At 35.1% G+C, this 20,024-nt stretch overlaps 1 protein-coding gene across 1 annotated transcript in view; it reads left to right on the forward strand.

The window, feature by feature from the left end:
• Positions 1-20,024, forward strand: part of LOC120330175 (lysosomal-trafficking regulator-like) — a 57,337-nt gene that overhangs the window by 5,536 nt on the left and 31,777 nt on the right. Inside the window, exons 8-34 of the mRNA XM_078118700.1 lie at positions 958-1,095; positions 1,770-1,919; positions 2,928-3,113; positions 3,609-4,971; positions 5,607-5,755; positions 6,103-6,407; positions 6,552-6,680; positions 7,153-7,224; positions 7,775-7,933; positions 8,065-8,174; positions 8,635-8,830; positions 9,170-9,280; positions 9,860-10,022; positions 10,818-10,950; positions 11,506-11,669; positions 12,183-12,351; positions 12,680-12,901; positions 13,539-13,780; positions 14,354-14,576; positions 15,366-15,497; positions 15,981-16,086; positions 16,713-16,847; positions 17,351-17,509; positions 17,669-17,734; positions 18,542-18,775; positions 19,336-19,414; positions 19,824-20,016. Coding sequence (XP_077974826.1) covers positions 958-1,095; positions 1,770-1,919; positions 2,928-3,113; positions 3,609-4,971; positions 5,607-5,755; positions 6,103-6,407; positions 6,552-6,680; positions 7,153-7,224; positions 7,775-7,933; positions 8,065-8,174; positions 8,635-8,830; positions 9,170-9,280; positions 9,860-10,022; positions 10,818-10,950; positions 11,506-11,669; positions 12,183-12,351; positions 12,680-12,901; positions 13,539-13,780; positions 14,354-14,576; positions 15,366-15,497; positions 15,981-16,086; positions 16,713-16,847; positions 17,351-17,509; positions 17,669-17,734; positions 18,542-18,775; positions 19,336-19,414; positions 19,824-20,016 — 5,488 coding nt within the window. The remainder of the gene's footprint in view (positions 1-957; positions 1,096-1,769; positions 1,920-2,927; positions 3,114-3,608; positions 4,972-5,606; positions 5,756-6,102; positions 6,408-6,551; positions 6,681-7,152; positions 7,225-7,774; positions 7,934-8,064; positions 8,175-8,634; positions 8,831-9,169; positions 9,281-9,859; positions 10,023-10,817; positions 10,951-11,505; positions 11,670-12,182; positions 12,352-12,679; positions 12,902-13,538; positions 13,781-14,353; positions 14,577-15,365; positions 15,498-15,980; positions 16,087-16,712; positions 16,848-17,350; positions 17,510-17,668; positions 17,735-18,541; positions 18,776-19,335; positions 19,415-19,823; positions 20,017-20,024) is intronic.

A 20,024-nucleotide genomic window follows, 5' to 3' on the forward strand; every position in this document is an offset into this window, starting at 1 on the left:
TTCTGTACATTTCCAGTTTTAAACGCAATATTTGAATTTAGCAATCATGTTCGCCATTGCAGAGCGTATTAAGTGCACATAACATACAGTTTTTGGTTTGTTTGATTGGCTAGTTACACGTCAACCTGCACACTGTCAAATATTTGTCTGGCAGTAATTTCAAGGATGCCTCTTCAGCTTCCAATTCCCCTCCTGTTTTTATTACCTCTTTGATTAACTGATATTATGAACAGCTTATTTGAGCATTCCTACTCTGATACCTTTTCATTTATTTCTTTATATCTCATTTTTTTTGTGCGTGTTGGTGTTTTTACAACTTTACTCAGAACAAGGCTCTGCACAGGCAGCTACATATTATACATAAATAGCTATTATTGTGAAATACTGGGATCTTCCCGACTCGGCTACCAATTTTTGTTGCATCTTCGGTGAGGTTATAGGTTTTCATATGATTTGAACCAATGACCTTTAACCTGTGACACCAGTTTAGATAGATTTGACATGTAAACTGATACATTTCATGACAAGCATACACAGTCAGTCTGGCAAATCATAATAAATGTAAATATTTGGCATAGATAGGCTCGGCGGTGTGGCGCATCCCGCTAGGCTGTAGGAATATGCCCGCCCCCTGCACCTCTTTTTAGCCTGCGAGAGGATTTCTGGACTCCTCTACCTTGTAGGGTGGTTCATGTAACCGCTGGTTGGTTAAGGTTTGCTTCACTATCATGTCAATGCATCTGAAACAGATGACTTACTACCTTATCCTATATCTAGCATGGACTGGTAATTGGCCGTGGTTCGCCATATGATTCAGTCATTTAGTCGTCTCCCCCCCCCTAATAGGCTATTCAGAAATTAATTTTTGGACACCTCACAAAATTTGTCAAGTTGTTGATTGAGAATGTTATCTATCATTGCCAAGTTGTACTATATATTACTATATAATATTTCTAGAAAAGAAGAAAAACTAGTTACACTGGAGCTACCACTGACATTATCAACTGTGAAAAATATTGAACCAGACAATGATGATGTGACAAAGATTCAACGAATTAATCCATTCAATTTGCCAGATTCACCGAAGCATAGAAGGTATGATAAATGAAACATTGAACAATTTGAATTTATTACTCTGACTTCTACGCACTACTCTTGGGGTAAAAAATATGACTCTGTCTGTGACTGCCAAATTTGTATTCTGATTTCACATCTCTACTTGCTGTTGAAGAATCACAATATTGAGACACATCTTATCCCATTAACATTTATGATCAATTCATGTCCATATGATTGAGCATCGCTCTCTTGTTATAGATACCATCCTTGATATTCGGCAATAATCACTGTGTGAGGCAATCAATAACTATGGATTCATTTTTAACTCCATTTTGTATCCGTAAATGCCATAATTCCTTAAATAACACCAAACAAAAAAGTGATGTGAAATTACCGCCGCAACGGCTTCAATAGCACCAAATAGAAGTGTGACGTGAAATTTTTATGATTTAAAAAAAATCTGTCTGGTACGGAATGAAATTCTTGACAGATGCGTTTAGTTATAATAAAACCCACTCAATTTTCAACTAAGCAGGTCAGGTACTGGTATGTCCGATGGCAAATAGTGTATATCGTTCCCGGTAAGACTGACTTTCATTTAAAAAAAAATTTGGGCAGTAACTTTACATCACATTTGTGCTTGGCATTATTTAAGCACTTGTGGAGTGTACTTCTTTAGACCCCAGTTCTCAACACATTTTGCATTTTAGTTTCAACAGTCCGTCAAAGTATCCTGTGATACCGAATTCTGTGCAATATGAAAGAGTACTGAATGAATATGAAGATTTTACTTGGCTGTGTCTCGCTACATACAGAGACTTGATTTTACCACAGAATGATTTTCCTGGAGAAAATTCTGGGTTTGTTTAAATTTTTGGGGCAAATTTGTTCCAGATGTTTTCCTTGTCACTTTCTTTGAATAAGGATCCATACGAGCAGCCAATAATATGCAAGGAGCTGATATATTTTGGAAGGATCACGATATTTCTAGTGTGGCATTGCTTATATAATTCATACCACCAGTGGATCCCAAATTTTGTTCGTGTGGTGCCAAATTGTCAGGGGAAAAAATCATCAAAAAAATTGGTGCCTCTGAATAAGAATAGATTTTGTGATTGTAACAGAAGACTATGTAATTAAAAGTAAATAACGTAGAAATGTAAAATGGATTTTTTGATTAATATACCCAGCAATGAAAACGAGAAACAAAGCATAATAAACACAATATGTAAAATATTCAATCATATATTAGATATGTTTAACACACTTCTGATAATTTTCGGCGTGCACTTAGTAGACCGCTGCGGCGCACTCTCTGGGAACCACTGCATTACACCTTGCTTGTGAGAGTAAGTCTGACTTAACCAGAATGAAAATGTGATAAGTATAATGTAAGATGGTTTATACCAGGGGTGTGCAACCTTTAACCCTGGAGGGCCAGATACAAATAACTGAGTGAACCGCGGGCCGCACCTTTATTTAACATAGGCTCTGTAGTAGTTGCAGGCACAAATATTTTGGTTATTGATCCTATGACTTGCGTTGTTCGCTTCACACAAGCTAGCAGTTAGAGCATTGTAACGTCATAGACATAGATAATAAATTGGACTCTGGTATAGGCTTTGCAATGCAAAGGGATTATCACCCGCACATACCAGATTAAACTAAATTAAAAACTTGTTTCGCCGGCCGCAAACCATTGAAAGTTGGCACTTTTCTGCGGGCCGCACAATTTTTACTTGTGGTCGGTTGTAGGCCGCATTTGGCCCACCGGCCATAGGTTGCCCACCCCTGGTTCAAACCACTCGACAATTTTTAAATTAGATTATTTCCAGAGAGTGATTAATAAAATTTACTTTACATTTCAGGCAAATGTCTACACAAGAAAAGCGGATTTCTCTTTCTATAAAAGTAGCATCTCATCTGTCCACGATATCACAGCATTTTGATCTCGATCCATTGCTCAATCTTATAACAACGGTCATTCTTCCTGTGTTACGAGCTTCAACAGGACTAAGTCCTAGAGGTTCCCAATCTAGTCCTACGAGAGGAAGGTAATGACAACCCTGATATATGTAATGTAGAATATTTTATGGACCACAAGGTTCAACGTCAATAAATTGCTTAGATTGGGGTTTCGTCCATACATAAGACACACTGGGTTATAAGACACAACAGTTTTTAAGGAGTATTGGTTATTGTATTTTCCCTGAAGAAAATGTGAAGCGGCGGGAAAAAAATGAATTGAAAGTGTGCCTCATGGTTCATAAAATATGATATACTTAATGCATTATTTTTATGCATTTGACTTCAGGTGGCAATTCAGTTGTAAGCTTCATCCTAAATCCAAGGCATAAAACATTTTTAATAGCAATTTTTATGGATGCAACAACTCTAATTACAATGCAATCTGATGCATTGGAACAGTTAGGAATACAAATCGCATATTGTCATTTGGTATAGGAAAAAGCAATAAAAATTGCCTAAATTTATTTGAATATTCATAGAAAAATTTTTTAATTTTAAAATTTTTATACTTTTTTGTTCAGGAAACATCGGGAAAACTATCTTGAAAATCGAAGTTCCGACTCGCCTAGGAAAAGATTGCATCATAAATCTTCTATCCATCCACAGATTATTATTCATTGTCTGGAGATCCTGAAATATCATTTTGGTCGTAGTTCTGACGTTCGGAAAATGTTTATTCGTCATTCAGGAATCAGGCCTCTGACAGCTCTTTTATCAAGACGACAAAATATCAGTATTTCTGTTCAACAGGAAGCAAGACATGATTTATTACTGAATGTTATATCAAAAGAAGCATCTTCCGCATTGACATTTCTATTGAGTAATGCTACACCGCTGTCACCGGATGCAAGAATCCTTTATCTACATGAGAATCTTGATGAGGATGTGAAATCTCCTAGAGAATCTCCCAGAATGAAAAGAAAGAATAATCCTGAAAATGAAGATTCTGGAATGCTTCAAAGCATTATGAGAGGATTCTCACCACTGAGAAGCATTTCTCCTAAACAGAAACATAGGTTGTCTCCTTTTCGCTCTAAGAATCCCTCAAATGAAGATGCTGGAGGAAGATGTTATTTTTCTTGGATGGAACAGAATATTGATGAAGTTGTAGTACTCCACTCTGACATCCATTACTTTTTATCATATATTCTTCAAGAGTTTTCCGAACTGACATCTGAGGACGATGATCTCTCAGAAGGAAATTCAGAGTCTGAAGACACCACTCCTGGTTTGATCGCTGCTCCAGCAGGATCATCAGACACAACTGGATACCAGAGTAGAGATTCTAGCTTACCATCCAATAAACCTACTCTGGAAAATGATGCATCCTCATCGGATGATGATGACAGTGTCCTAAATATTGATTTTGACGGAATAATTCTTCCAGTCAATGATTCAAACAGAATGCAAATCATTTGCGATTATTCCGCTCTTTTATCATCTGTTTTACAAGACAACATGGAAGCTAGAAATGCTTTTATGAAGTTAGATGGACCAGAGATGACTTTACGTCTTCTTACTCTCGTTACCACATCTTTAATCCCCACGAACGCTAGGTTAGATTTTACGACAGGTTCGAGTGAAACTTCATCAATTAAATCGTTTCTTCAATCTGTAGAAGAACAGTCAAAATCTAAAGATCTCTCTACACCGACTACTTTACAATCAAACTTGCAATCTTACGACTCAGAAAAATTAGTATCATCTGAATATAAAGATGTAACACCCAAACAAGAATCTTCTAAGTCGAGTGGTGATAAGGAAGTTAGTTTTATGCAAGATTTAGTTCATGATAAAGTCTCTGATGATGATACTACACGTAGCATGGCTATGAAATTTCAACTTCTCTCCACTACATTAAGCATATCACTTCTATCTTTTCAGGTAGGATGGGCGACATTTTATCTTTTAGGTTATTTTGAAGGATTCTTTACATTAGAACAGTGGTTTCCTTACTATGCATATCAATCTTTAATAGAAAATTATATACTTGAATCACACAAATGCTTTTGTACATTTTGTGTGTGTGAATAACCATTATAGTAATGATAATAAAAACATAAAGAATATTAGTAGTTGTACTAAAGCAAATGCTAAACAAAGTTCCGCCCCAAGAAATACCGAATTCCTTCGCAGTCGGGAAACGTTGCATAAAAATGAATATAATACATTGAATATTACTTGCTTGCTGTTCTAAAAAGTCGCAGAAATGGTTAGTAGTTACATCGGATTTCGAAACTACAAAGCCGTCATACTTAGAACCATATTATTTGCCCATCCTATTTAACCATTTGTGGATGGGTGCTTATATTTGTTCACCTCCTTAATTCTCAGTTGTAAAAGTACCTTTTAAATAATTCTTTTAAATTACTGCTTTATTTTTGTAGTGATATTTTTTAAGGTTTTATTGAATTTGTTTAAAGCCTCAATATTTTATATTGTTTGTGGCTGATTGTTGGTGTTCTATCGCGTGTTGGACACAAAATAGTAATTATCACCATTTCTGTATTTTGTTTCAGAATGACATCACAAGTGATGATATTATCAGTACATTGAAACCACTACTACAACAAAGTCGATTGACTGCAACAAAATATTGTCATAGCTTGTGTAAATCATTATTTGAAGCTTTAGTAGAAACTGAACAACCAAATTTGGAATATACCAGGTATGTTTATTGGGTAAAGTATTTTACAGACCATAAAGACTGTCTATAAATTGCTTAGATTGTGTTTTTCTTCATACATAAGGCTCATTGCGTTATAAGACGCAACAGTTTTCATTAAAGCAATACCTGTTCTGGTTTTAAATGTATGCAATAAAGCACTGAACTATACATTAGGCACACTATCGATTTTTGAAAAAAAAGTAACAATATAGAATTATGGAGTTACAGTATACACTAGTAAATGTAGTTGAATGAAATCTTTTAGCAGCTCAAGTGAATACGATTAGGAAGACATCTGTGAAGTAGTGAAGTTATAATATTGTTATATAAACTTTTTTTTTTTTCAGTATCAATTCCACAATGTCATCCTTGAAACAGCAAATGTTATCGCCACGAAAGTCGACTCCTTCACCCGGAAATCTACAGAAAGAAAATTCTCTCTTATTTTTTCCCGCTGATTTTTCTTCTACCGGAAGATTCTCTTCTCCAGGAGGAAGAGATTCTCTTGAATCTGTGGATTTAAATTTGTCAGAAGCAGATGATTCTTCCTCTGTTTATGACATGATGTTAAATATTGATCGAGCTCTCGGATCAGATGAAGAGAGTTCGAACACGGATGGTTACCAAGGCGACTCAGAGTCTGATAAACCTGGTTAGTAAAGAAGTAATATTATATTCCATCATTGAGTTTAATATTTTGTAAATTTATAAATTCCAAATTCTATATTACATATTTATGACCTTAAATGTTATAAACCGAGCTAACACAAAAAATTTGGTTGTTTTTTTTGTTCAGAAATTCCATTCTCTCCTTTGAGTGGCCGAGGCGCAACATCAACTCCTGATCAAGAGGTCTTAGTTAACAGAGGAAAGATAGTCAATCCTAAACTTACTTGTCTTATGGTGCAGTTACTCGGCGATGCTGGTAAGTTTTATTCTAGAACAGTGGGGGATGGGATTGGAATCCAAAAGCAGAGAGTTCACAAATGGAGTATAACTTCGTAATTGAATTTAGTTCTACCGTAATTGTTAATAAGAATCTTAATACAACCAAATACTCCAATCAGTTATTTGTAAAATAACATAACAATGCAACAAGTGTGGCATGCACTTTGAACATCAGCCATTGGCAGTTAATAATGTACATCATCTCAAGATCAGCAGAATGACTTACTTAAATGTATTTATTTCTAATCTCTGACGAAGGAGGCAGAAGAAGGAATGTTTAAGCTTAGTATTAAATATCCTTCATACTTTCTGCGCATAATGACGTAGTGAATCACTTTGAAGTTGTTCTTTAAGCCTTTAAAGCAATATAGGCCCTAGCTCTAGTTCCAAACTCATTGTATTCAAAAACTGATATATATATTGGCTGAACTTTAATACAAAATGTACAGGTGATTCGATAGCAAAGGCTTCGGAGCGTCAGCAAACATTATCTGCTCAAACCAGCATAATAACTCACGCAGGTATTTTTTATATATTTTTTCATTAAACATTTTTTTAAAAATATGTCAATAACTTTTTTACCCTTGTAGACCCGTGGACCCTTGCTTCTCAACACTTCGTGGCCCTTTGCTCCTTCATGAATATAAATCCTTGTATTATTTTTAACAACTTTCCTTCAGCCATTTAAGGACAACTGTTAACAGCTAGCCCGACGTGGTGGCGCATCTCTCTAAGAGTTAGGAATACGGTCGTCATACCGCACCTCTGATTACCTTGCGTGGGTTTGCAGGTTGGAACCCCATGCAGGGTTAATTATGTACGAGAGGATTGCTAGACTCCCTGTCGTTGTAGGATGCCTCATGTAACTGCTGGTCGTTTATGACGTCTTCTACCATCCATGCATTGACAAACAAACGACTAATCTCATACCCGATACAAAACTGGAACTGGTAACTGAACGAGAGGCGTGGTTCGCCATACGATTACGCTGTATTATCAGTTTTCTTCTTCTTCGGGATAAATATGTAAATCCTATCCCTATTCTATCCTAATGTATGTTTTTCACTTCAGAACACACTGACAACATCCGAGCAGTTCTGCATACGATCACTTCATTGCTAAAATATTCAAGAGAAAATTTAGATAAAATGTTATCTGGTAGTGACTTTCCACTGGCATGTTTAGAATCTTTTAAAGACATTCTACAATTTAACAATGAAGAAGAAAAAGGTAAAGTTAATTATTATTCACAGTAAAAGTGTCAACACCCCCTCGAAAAAATTGAATTTTGAAATTAGCACATGCAGTTTTTAAGAAAAATTATTATATCCTAACCATTGAAAGTTGTATCTTACCTTCAGATATTCGAAAGATGATTCTGGAATTATGTTTAACGTTGAATAATCATCGAATGTCGGCAAAACATCTCAGACTTATTTTGTCTTTTTTCAACTCTGCAAATCCACCTATGGCAAGTATTCTATGATTTAATGGACATGGTATGGAAAGTGTTAATGGCGTTGACAAATTGGTTTTCTGCATCTGAAATGGACCAATTTTTTTCAAATGTTAGCGCTTAAAAACTGAAAAAATTTCCAGATTACTTTTTTTGTACTTCAAATATTTCACCTCCAGTTTTTCTGATTCCATTTTACACGGGAACTCTTCATATGACATTCAGTAATACCATCTACCATCTCATATGATATCCAATGCAATTCCTTTAACATTTAGCTGTTACTTTGTTGATCACCACCATAGCAGTTATTTAGCTTTTGTATCCATATAATTTGAGCATTGCTTACTTGTTATTTTAAATATAATTTCACATTATTTCCAATTACTTAAGAATTATATTTTTAATGTGGTCTATTTAAAAATTTCTAGTGAATGCTGAATGAACATTGACATAATTTGTGTTTTATTTTTAGGAACAACTTCTTCAATATCTCTTGCTTTTAATTCAACATCAACATCCGGGACCGAGTCAGTATTTACAATTTCCTGTCAACGACGAACTGAACACTCAGTCTAACCATCGATATAGTGTTACGGAAGCGACGAAAAAATCTGATGAACCGTTCACTTTGTCAGTATGGAAAGTTGCACCTCTGAGACTGCCTATTGGTAAGTAGTCTAATAGGTTTTTGATATTGGCAGGTAGTTCGAAAGATTTTTCCTACTTGTCTCAGAGAATAGGAAATTTCATAAGATGACTCGATCAGTCTAATTAACAAGTCTATGGCGGGCGATTAGATAGCCAGTTATTTGTTTCAGATGCATGGACTTGATTGTGGATGAGGTTGTAACGGGCCAGTAGTTAAGTGAACTACCCTACCATTGGCAGGGATTCAAGCAATCCTCTCACACTTCATAATCTCTCAATCTCTCATTTTCTCAATGCGCCAATTTATTTAGGGGTTTAATATCTGTAAAACTTTGTATTAATGTGAATATTATTTGCAGTCTCCAGTATTCATTGGCCAGCATCCAACATCGGGATTACAATTTCATTATGGATCAAGTTAGGTTTGTCTCGAGAAAGCAGAGAAAAATCACCAGTGATGGAAAGTTGGGGTAATTATGATTCAAATTAAAGTTGTAATTTATCATTTTGAGGCAATCCTCTCATGCACAATCGTTTTCACATTGTAGGGCAGTGTTTTTCAACCTCTTTTGAATTGTGGAACACTTTTTATATCATAAATTGTTTGCGAAACACGGAGCCAAAAATAACAATGGGACCAATGGCTCATTGACTAGAATTGGAAAACAAGTAGCAAATTCAAATTCATGGCTATAAAAAACAAGAGTGCAACTGAAAGCTTTTATACTCTACTACTTGTTCTTAGTTCTCGAATAGCAATGCCATTTTGATAAATATCGTATATGGGATGCGCGCAGTTCTTCTATTCTGTCAGGAATTAGGACAGAAAAACAAACATTGTTCTCCAACGACTCTTAGTTTCATGCGAGTTTGGCATGTCGGGATTCATTACAAATGCCGTTGATAACTCAATATAACTGGCAAATCTTGACGATTAATTAAATTTAACGATGCCATGGAAATTTTATAGGGCACATGATCAAATACTTTGATTATTATTTTGCATTGAAAAAGCAAAAGGTGGAAAAAAATTCAAATTATCATTTTAGAATCTGACCAAGTTGTAGTTGTTGATATTGACCACACAATGAGAAAAAGGGATAGTAGTCCTGACGACCCATCTGTTGTTGCTCCATATCATCATCTTGTGTCAGTTGGAACTCGGCACAAAACACTACAAGTGTGGCTGGAAAATGGAACTCTAATATTCAAGTTAGTCAAATTTGTAGTCTACATATTTTTGTAACGACTAATAATTTGACGAGTACAAATGGAATCATGATTAGTTTTGGTTTAAAGGCAGGACAGGGCTTTGGAGCTGTTTTTTTTATTGACATTGGAGCGGGACCTATGTTCAAACATTCAAACATCCAAGAGATCAAAGACAAAACTGAACAGAAACTGGTTTTGCGCTGCTGAGTGCAAGGAATATGCTCTGATCATCCTGCGGGAGTTCGCAGCTTCAAATTCTGTGGGGATAATTATGTGCTGATGATAATGATAGCTTGACTTCTCGCCGCTGTAGGGTGGTTGATGTAACAGCTGGTCTGTTGTGGTTTCCTTCACCATCAGGTCCATGCATCTGAAAACGAATAACTGGCTAACTAATCCCACACCCGACATGGACTGGTTACCGGACAAGAGGCCGTAGTTTGCTGTATGATTAAGTCATCTTATCGACTTTCCTCTCCCCATGGATAAATATTTAAATCCTATCCCAAATAGCGTTAAGTTGGCCAAAAATTTTTAGCAAACAACTAACGAAGTCTTGCATATGTCAAGGTTTTTGTTATTTGGTTTTCCCAGAGGTCGAATTTGGGGTCAAGGGTCGGAATTTTTTTTTATGCTTTTATCAGAGCCAACATTTTATTAAAGTTTCCTATGTTGTGTAAATGATGAGATATTCAAGATAACTTTAAGTATAGATTCACTTTTTCTCATAGCACTTTTGAGAGTGACTGAATCCTGTTTAAAAATTCTTTTTGATTCTGTATTTTTTTTTTATAGAGTTTGTATTGACTCTGATGATTCGAAGCCTATTGGTGTGCTGACTCAAACCCAATGTAACGGATTGCTTCTCACTAATGGTGAATGGCAACACTTGACGCTCAATTATACTGAGAATAGATTGCCTGATAAGGTGAGTGTGATAGGCGCCTGGAAAAAATTCACTCTGAAAATTATTTCCTTCGAAAGTCCCATCTATGGAAAATGTCCTCCATGGAATATTCCCTTTAAATTTTGGGGGTGTTGGATTTTTTCGCCATTGTTTCATAGTAGTGTCAAAATTTCAGACATCATAAACAAGTCTTCTGACTGTTATAAAACTGTTTGAATAATTGGTGTATAACAATTGAATAAATTAAATCCTGAGTGGATCTATAAATGTCCTCGTTAACGCATTGCGGTTCGAGTGCCATTGGTCGATTATGACTTCTTCGAACATTTCTGGAACATGTGAATGAGCTTTTCCCAAACCTGGCTGGCACAGGCCACCAAGCACTGTCTGATCTCGGAAGTTATGCAACGTCTGGCTCGGTTATTACTTGCTTGGTGTCTTCATACCATTTTTTCCTTCCGTGGAATAAATTCAAAAGCCTATCATATCCTGTATTGCTTAGTTTATTATTCTGAAAAAAGTCTGAATCTAAGATCCTGAAAATTCTAGATTACTAAATAAAGTCTCACTTTTCAGACGATTCTGGGAAAAGTTCATGCAATAGTGAATTGTACAACAGAGAGGGATATTATACTGGAACACAATATGCCAAAACAATCTGCCAGAAGAGAAAGTATTAACAGAAAGACTGGAATGGCTGAACCTAGGAAAGTCAGCTTATTTCTTGGACATTACTCCAGGTAGGTATTTATTATTTCATATTGCTATTGTAAAGAGAATAGACGTCAATTTGTGTACCGGTTTTAGATTCATTCAGTCAATTGCGTTTACGCTGAGGAGAGTATAGTTAACAAGACTGTTTAATCTTACAGCGGACCATTGTGTCCATCCTTAACCGCCTAGTTACTAGTCCACGTCAAGGTAGAGAAAACTTTTTCTCAAAAATATTTTAAAATTCTCTCTTATCCATGCCATAGGATGAGAACAAAACACACTTCTTATCTCTAGCGACAAAACACACTTCTTATCTCTAGCGACAAAGCGACATTTGAACAAAAAAAATGACATTTTTTGTAATATTTCTGCGTATATATTGACTTAAGACAATTTAAAATATATTTGATATTCCATATACAAAAATATTATTTTACAATGTTTTGGGAATAGTTTATTATTCAGATTTGGCCATCTCTGGCTGGTTTACCTTATCGCTCTATGTTACAATCTAACCATCATAATTTTTTTAATTTTAGGTCTTCAAAAGCCAATACCTACACTGAAGAAATGTCTGGTTATAAGTTGGGCACAGTAATGCTTTTTGAAGGAATATATTTTACACTGAAATCAGCTTTTGCTATCTTTCGACGTGGTCCTAATATCAATAACCTGACAGACTGTTTAGTTTCTGATACTGATTTTAAGGTAATTCAATGTCGGATTGTTTAAATTTCAAATGATAATTTCCATCTTAACTGTAGAATACAATTGTTTGATAACTGTGAGTGTGATAAATTGTTGGATTCTGTCTAAAACATAAATTCTGTTATCAACATTTGTTTTTTTCGTGGCAGCATTCGAAGATAAAATTTTCCTCAATCTGTGGCCGGGGGCCAGTTTTTGATTGGCAAGTGATATTTCTAAATGGAGTTTGAGCCGAAGTAAATTGTAAATTTTCTTGATTCCACAGCCCTGTTCTTAAGTTGCTTTGGTTAAGATAACTGTCTGTTTACGACAAAAAACTTATTTTCAGAAGGAGAAGAAATCCTCTGCATCTGTTTCATCAAGAATTCGTTTATCAAGATCCCCATCTCATATCGTCACACCGGTTTCATCTCCTTTCTCACCCACCCCAGGTCTTGAATCCGCTAACAACCCCCATTTTTATCTTTTACCCCATTCTCTTCTCCTATCTGATGTAGTCACAGAAGATTTTTTCAGCTTGGAAAATATGCCAAGCGTTAAAAACCTGCAGGTATTATTTTTATTTTTTATTTTTTTGTTTGTTCTTGTCCTCGCTTCAAGACACGCAGGTATTGAAGGTTCTACTACTCTTGTTTCGAAAGGTCAAGGACTTTATTTGTTTTGCATACCCTCACACAACTTTGCAGATGGTGAAGCTTCAATGACAGCTTCATAGTGCAATGGTTCTCAAACTCACATATTCAATCTCTCATAACCTCTTCCGAAGACTCAACACTTGTGACCCGTTTTTCAATAAAAATACCCCGTTTTCTGTTTCGAGGGTTTTCATTAGTTTATTTATGCACCACATTTAATAATAAAAAGCCAACACATGAAACTAAAACAATAAATTGATTACACTCAAAGAATTACATTTAATAAAGTTAATAGAGCCATAACGAATAATTTCTATTGAAGACTTTTTTTCATGGCTGCTCATGGTACTGGAGGTGATGAGGACTCAGTTGAAGAACCCTAGCCTAGTGGTTAGAGCATTAAACCTACCTAAGTTTACATCGTAGGTCTCCGGTTCAAACCCATGTAGCTCCCTACATATCAGTGGCTGCTTATACAGAGCCTTGTATGAAGATAATTTTATAGAAAAAAAATCATAAAATGTCCATTTAACGTTTTTTTCTTTTTTGCAGGAACACCTGGTCCTCACATACAGTCCGACCGACGTCGGAATATATTTATCGAATTCGTCCAATGTTGCGTCAACAGAACCAGATCGCCGTAGTCGTTCTTTCTCTCTTTTTTCTACTTCGCCTTCTACAAATGTGACAACAGTACCATCAGAAAATTTTGATCCATTAATTCAACAGTTTATGAAAATGCCAGTCAAGAAATTGGTGAAGTTCAGATCGCAATGGAATCGTGGTTTACATAAGTACGTTCAGGGATTTTCAAGACGAATTTTGTGACTTTGGTATAGATACTAAATTAGTGAAAAGCAATTCGATACAAATGGAAGTTGGAGCAAAAATTATGTTGTTTCAAAACAGATTCAATCAAAATTGACCAAGTTGATATTTTAAATGTAGTCTTTATAGTTTAACCCAATAGGATCGGCCTGCTCATGAATGGCTAATCTGTGTCATAATTTGGGATTATGGCTAAATTAAAAAATAATCATTTCAAACATTTGAAGTCTTGTAGTGTGGTCGAAAATCATTTCAAATAATTCCTGATAACTACAGTAAAAAGACAATCAATCTAATTACTGTTTTTTTTTTAACTATCATGTACTTATAAATTAAATACACTGATTTCTATTTGTTTTCAAACCTAACCCTGAAAAGCGTTTATTAATTGTTGTCTTATAATCTCCGTATTTCCTGAAAAGTGTTTTTTAATTGTTGTATCATATCCCCATATTTTCCAACTTTTTTGAATTTTTGTGGTGGAATTGTTTGATCACCTTTATCAGCATTTCATTTTCTTTCTAATTCTTGCATCACAGAGCTCTTAATCAGGTCGGTGGAATTCAAGTGTTTCTCTTACTTTGTGCAAAAGTAGTTGAAGTGACTTCGTCAACAATAAGAGATCCATCAAGCTTAGAAGAAAGAAGAGAAGCAGAAAAAATCCAATGTCTTGCTTTACAATCTCTTTTGAAATTACGTTCAACAGATTCGAAACGTCAACAAGAATTTACATCACTCAATGTGGCTGCTATGCTTCATAAGGTAGGACAGGCATGGGCAATTGTTTTGACTTGGCAGCACTTTTCAAATTCACTATTAAATTTAAAAAATTAAAAAAAAAATTGTTGGTAAAATAAATAAATTCTATTTGATTTAAGAGTCTTGCTGCGCACTAACACAAATGCATTTCTCTAACGTTTCGTCTGACCGAAGTCAGACTTCCTCAGACAAACATTTTTACCTATGGCAAGAAAAGTAATTGCATGCACCTAAATAACGAAACTTTAACTGAAATACATTTATATTAGTGTGCAGCAATATTCTTGAATCAAATAGTATAGCCATCTTTATTTTTGCTACGCATCCTTTTGTAACACGCATACGAATCCACTCGCGCAAAGGCATGGAGCAGGGAAAGGTTGTTAGTCTTGCGTAACCCCAACGGATAGTTAGAATAAATCAACATGTTTTTTTTCAATCTAAAACGCAAGCACACTCAACTTTGAAATTAATGACAGAAATATATCCTATTACTTTATTAAAATAGGGAGTCAGTATTGCTTGATGACATCCTCATCGAAGCCTGCAAATTTATGTCTGTCAAGCAGTCATTACCATTAGTTCTTTTGATCTTCATGCACAGATGCATGTTTGTATACAAATATGCTTTAGTGCAAACAAAGATAGGGATGAACCAATGTCTTCTCTGGAGGTTTTTTTTTCGGCCTATTTCTAAATTATCAGAGGTACTACAAATAATGTTTGCAGGTAACACAACTTGTACAATATAAGCATTTTAACTCTATATGATTAATAAATTATGTTTTTCAGCTTTTAACCAAATCGGAATGCATTGTCGGATTTCGTACTCTTCAAATTATATTCAATGCATCATGTTCTGGAGATGAAGTTATTGTCTGTTATAATTCAGAGAACAATGATGAAAAAGGAGATTTTTATGAGGTGAAAACTGTTTATATTAATCTTCAAATCTGAAAAATTTCACCCAAAAAATTAGAAAACAAGTCTAAATCGCATATCGCATCAGGCAAATAATCAAATAAAAAGGTCATCCGAGGTCAAAATTCTGTTTGGGTGTAACTTTTCAAAGGGAGGAATTTAAGACGACTTAATGATATGGTGAACAACTGCCTCTTGTCCAGTTACCAGTCCATGGGTATGGGATTGGTTGGCTAGTTATTTGTTTTAGATACATGGATAGAGGAAGCCGTAATCGACTAACTGTTATGTGATCCACCCCACGGCGGCAAGAAGTCCAGCAATCCTCTTACACATAATTATCCCCACAGGATTCGCACCTGTTAAACCACGCAGGGTAACCAGATTTCGGTGGTGAGCAAACGCTCCTAACGCTTAGCTCAATGCACAACAGTGCCGAGCAAATTGGGCATGAATATAGCAATTCTATATTTTAATATCTTACAGGTCAACTTTGAAAACTCTGCTTTAATTCACGACCAAGAATTGTTACAATTTCTTCTCACTGATTGGAAAATTTGGTATAAGTCTGTTGACTTGATCAATTCGGAAGGTGATTGATTTACTTCCTTTTCTTTTAATTAATAATCAAAATAAGTCTCAGTGATGCTGCTCAAACTCTGTGGAAAGTTTAAATTATACAAGAGCAAATAAATTTTATATTCAAACTATACTAATGTCTTTGGAGACACAATGTGACCATAGAAAAAAACACAGGTCATTTGAAGATAACTTTTGTGCAAGGCGTTCTAAATTACTGAAACTTTTGGGTACAGTCACACAGAAACAGAAGCTCGAGCGCCGACTGAATTTTCTTTTTTTTCGTAAAGTAATTATAAAATTTATAGGTCATGCTTATTGGAGTCAACCTGTGATATCATTCAGTGGCTGCATATGCTTTATTTTATTTAGTACTGATGCAATCATTTTTCAGCAGACTCAGCAAATTTTGTTAATTTTTTTTTGGTTATAACATGCTGTATTTAATCTTGATAACATTACAAATGTTAGCCTTTCTCAGGTTTGCGCTCAGCTGTTTCAGAGTTGTGGTTATGAGAATTTTGTTTTATTGCTGTTCAAAACAAAAAGCTTAAGGAACACTAATATAATCAATAATATTAATCACAAATTGTAAAGCAAAACTTTTTTGTAAAAAAACGAAATACTCTTCTTTTACAGATTCAGATGATTTGTTCCCAGTTTGGTCAATGTTGCTTCAAGCAATATTGAGTTTAGTAAGAGTCGAACATCCTCATCAGTGGTTCAACTCAAAAGCTCTTCTGAGAGCAGGAATTGTTCACAGGATACTCACAGGTCAGTTATTCTAGGCTTGTTTCGTCAATACGAGGCTTGTTTCGTCAATAGTTATAAGAAATGGTATATAACTCTTGGGCCTTATGGTAAAGGTTGTTAATACTTTGATTTTTACTAAGGGTCGTCAAAAAAACTTTTCTTAGAGTGGGAATCATCGATTAAAGTCTTGCGAATGTTGGCTGATGTAAAATTTGAAACACTCTAATAATTATGTATGCTTTTAAAGAAAATATAGGTGGTAGTGAATTTCACAAGGCCGAGTTTTAGGAAGAAATCCCCACTTAAATAGCATTGATGCTTTTACTTGTTCCAAATTTTCGATTATTTTTAAAAGAATAGGTCAGATTCAGTTTTTAAATCATCTGTTCGTTAGGCTGGTTGTATAATCCTTGTTTTTCATACTCGCTAAAATGTTTAACCTCGAATTTATCCATGGGGAACAACCCTTTTCCTTTCCATAATTTATATTCATGTCATGCAACCATGTTTTTTTGTTTATGTAGGTCTCCAACAAATGATTGCAGATGGTGTTGATCCGTTTCCTGGACAAAGCGTAACATCACACATGATAGAATTATTACGAGCTGTTATTGGATCTCCCCCAAGCATTAATATTTTATCAAAAATATGTGATTTTTTAGTAGCCACTCATCCTCCGGCTAGTAAGTGTATATTTTATTATTATCGTGTATTTTTTAAAAGTAAATCTCGAAAAAAAAATTGAAAATTCGATGCTTTTATAACATAAATATAAATAAACTAGCAATGTGGTTGGTATACTGCCAGATTTTTTTCAAAACTAATGTTCTTTGTGTGTTTAGGTACATTTGTATGTCACACAACTTCCAGTTTTTATTTCAACTTGAAGACGTCAGAAAATAATAAAGGTTCGAAATGTTTTTATTTTTACGGAAGTGATGATATATAAATATTAAATTTTGACTTTATTTTGGGTGCAAAGAGACATTTTAGGGAATTTAGTCGTGAATACCAATACTGCATGAAAGCTTGACGACTGGCCTGTTTTGCTATGGGTACATATCCCCAAAAGAATAGTTTAAATTTTGTCGGATATATTGCTCTCGGTGTAGTGGTTGTCTTTGCTGTTTGTTTGCGTTTTTCTTTTTCCTTCAATCGCATACTCAAACTAACATCATAACCAGAAAATAGCTAGAAGACTTGTTTTAACCCAATAATTCCGCTATCAGGATGTCTTTTCTCTCTCACTGGATAAATTTGAAACCTATCCAAACTCAATGAACATTAACAATAAGGGAAAAATAATTCTGTATATCCAGTTTCATAAAATAAACTTTCAAGCTGAAAAAAGAATATGAACCATCTTGATATAGGGATAGGATTTACATATTTATCCAGGGAGAGAGGCAAGCCGATAACACGACTTTATTGTATGGCAAACCACAGCCGCTCATCCTGTTACCAGTCCATGACGGACTGATGGTGGACGAAGTCGTAACCGACCAGCGGTTATGTCAATCAATCTCCCTCTGGGGTGCGGAGTCCTGCAATCCTCTCACACGTAATTATTCTCGCATGGGATTCGATCCTGCGCACCCACACAGGGTAATCATAGGTACAGTGGCCAGCGTATTTCTTATGCACAATGCGCCACACCGTCGAGCTTACTTTTCTATAGACTGAAGTAATAGTCTACTTTTATTCCACATAAACAGATTTGGGACAAATTACTCAGTCATTACCTCATTCTCCAACATCCGATGATCCAAACGCTATGCGTCCTCTACTAAATCGATCTGTTAGTGCACCTGCAAAATCTCTCTCACCGAAGCGTAAAGTTGAAACACTATTATCCACTGCTAGTAAAGCAATTGCTGAAGCAGTGATAACGGAAGAAAGGGAACATCATACTGATGGATTGAAGGAAGATAGCTTGAATAATAGCTCAGGTAATATATATATATATCAGTCATTTACTTATAGTGGATGCCTGGACGGTACTAAATGCATTGACAAAGCACAGTGCATATTGAAAACAGTTAACCTTACAGTCGCTCTGTGCTAAATTATTGTTGGTTTTCACTTAACTAATAAACTACAAATTTTCAGTGTTTAAAGATAGTAGAAGTCTTTAAAAGTCGATTTTTCTATTCCACAAATTTTGGTGGTTCCTATATATGACCTTTCGTATATTTCTTTCCTTCAACATTCATCCAAAATTTTGCTGACATGGAGGTGGCCATTTTAGTCATTCGATTTTCATACCCAGGCCTCTTCTCCGAATGATGGTGAGGATTGTGATACTATCACCTTTCAATGCAAGTTGATTTTACTTAAAATTAGAGTTGATTTTAACTTTCTTTATTATAAAATGGTTTGGCACCTGGCTATGCATCTAATATTTGATATGTATTATTACGCAGAATAATAAATTTGAAAGTCACAAATTGCACTTTCTTTTTTGCATTTTCAAAAAATTGCATTTTTTAATTTTCATTTTTCTTTGCAGTTGGAAATGATACTAGAAAAATTAAAGCATTGTCAATTATAGAAGAAGGAAATTCATCTGGCAGTGGAAATTCATCAAGGTATGATATAATGGCATTAAATTGATCAAAAGCCAACTTTTACTCGAAAAAGAGCATTTTTTAGCCTAATTTTTTGTAGTCTTCTTAGATGATTTCCCTTATCCATAAACATCACTTTTAATTTTGTAGGCGCAATTGCCTAATGTGGGAAGGCCAAGTGGTGAAAGCGTATAGTTGACTTTATTGACGTTGCAGGCTACAAATTTTGAGTACAAATCCCTTGCCTACCCCCTCACCCAGGGTGTAATAAATTGGATGGCAAATGCTAAACCAGAATGATTTCGACCCTTACAAAAATTCTTTTAAATATTGTCAGATATCAGTGGCTAATTCTACTTAGTTTTATTTAGAAAGTCATGAATGACTGCCTTATAAAAAAATTTCATTGTGCAACAAAAATTTGATTTAGAAACACTACGCCATCACATTTGAAGAGCATTGCAAGTTCACGTAGTACTTTTACCATGTCCACTCGGGCTGATGGAGGGAATGACAGTTCATGGGAAGAAGTTCCACACAATGTGAATCCAGTCCTAACCAGTCCAAAAGAAGATCGGAAAGGAAAAACCTCATCTGGTGGGAAGGATGAAAAAAATGATGAGGTTAGCAG

Source organism: Styela clava, chromosome 12 (genome assembly GCF_964204865.1).
Source record: "Styela clava chromosome 12, kaStyClav1.hap1.2, whole genome shotgun sequence".
NCBI lineage: Eukaryota > Metazoa > Chordata > Ascidiacea > Stolidobranchia > Styelidae > Styela > Styela clava.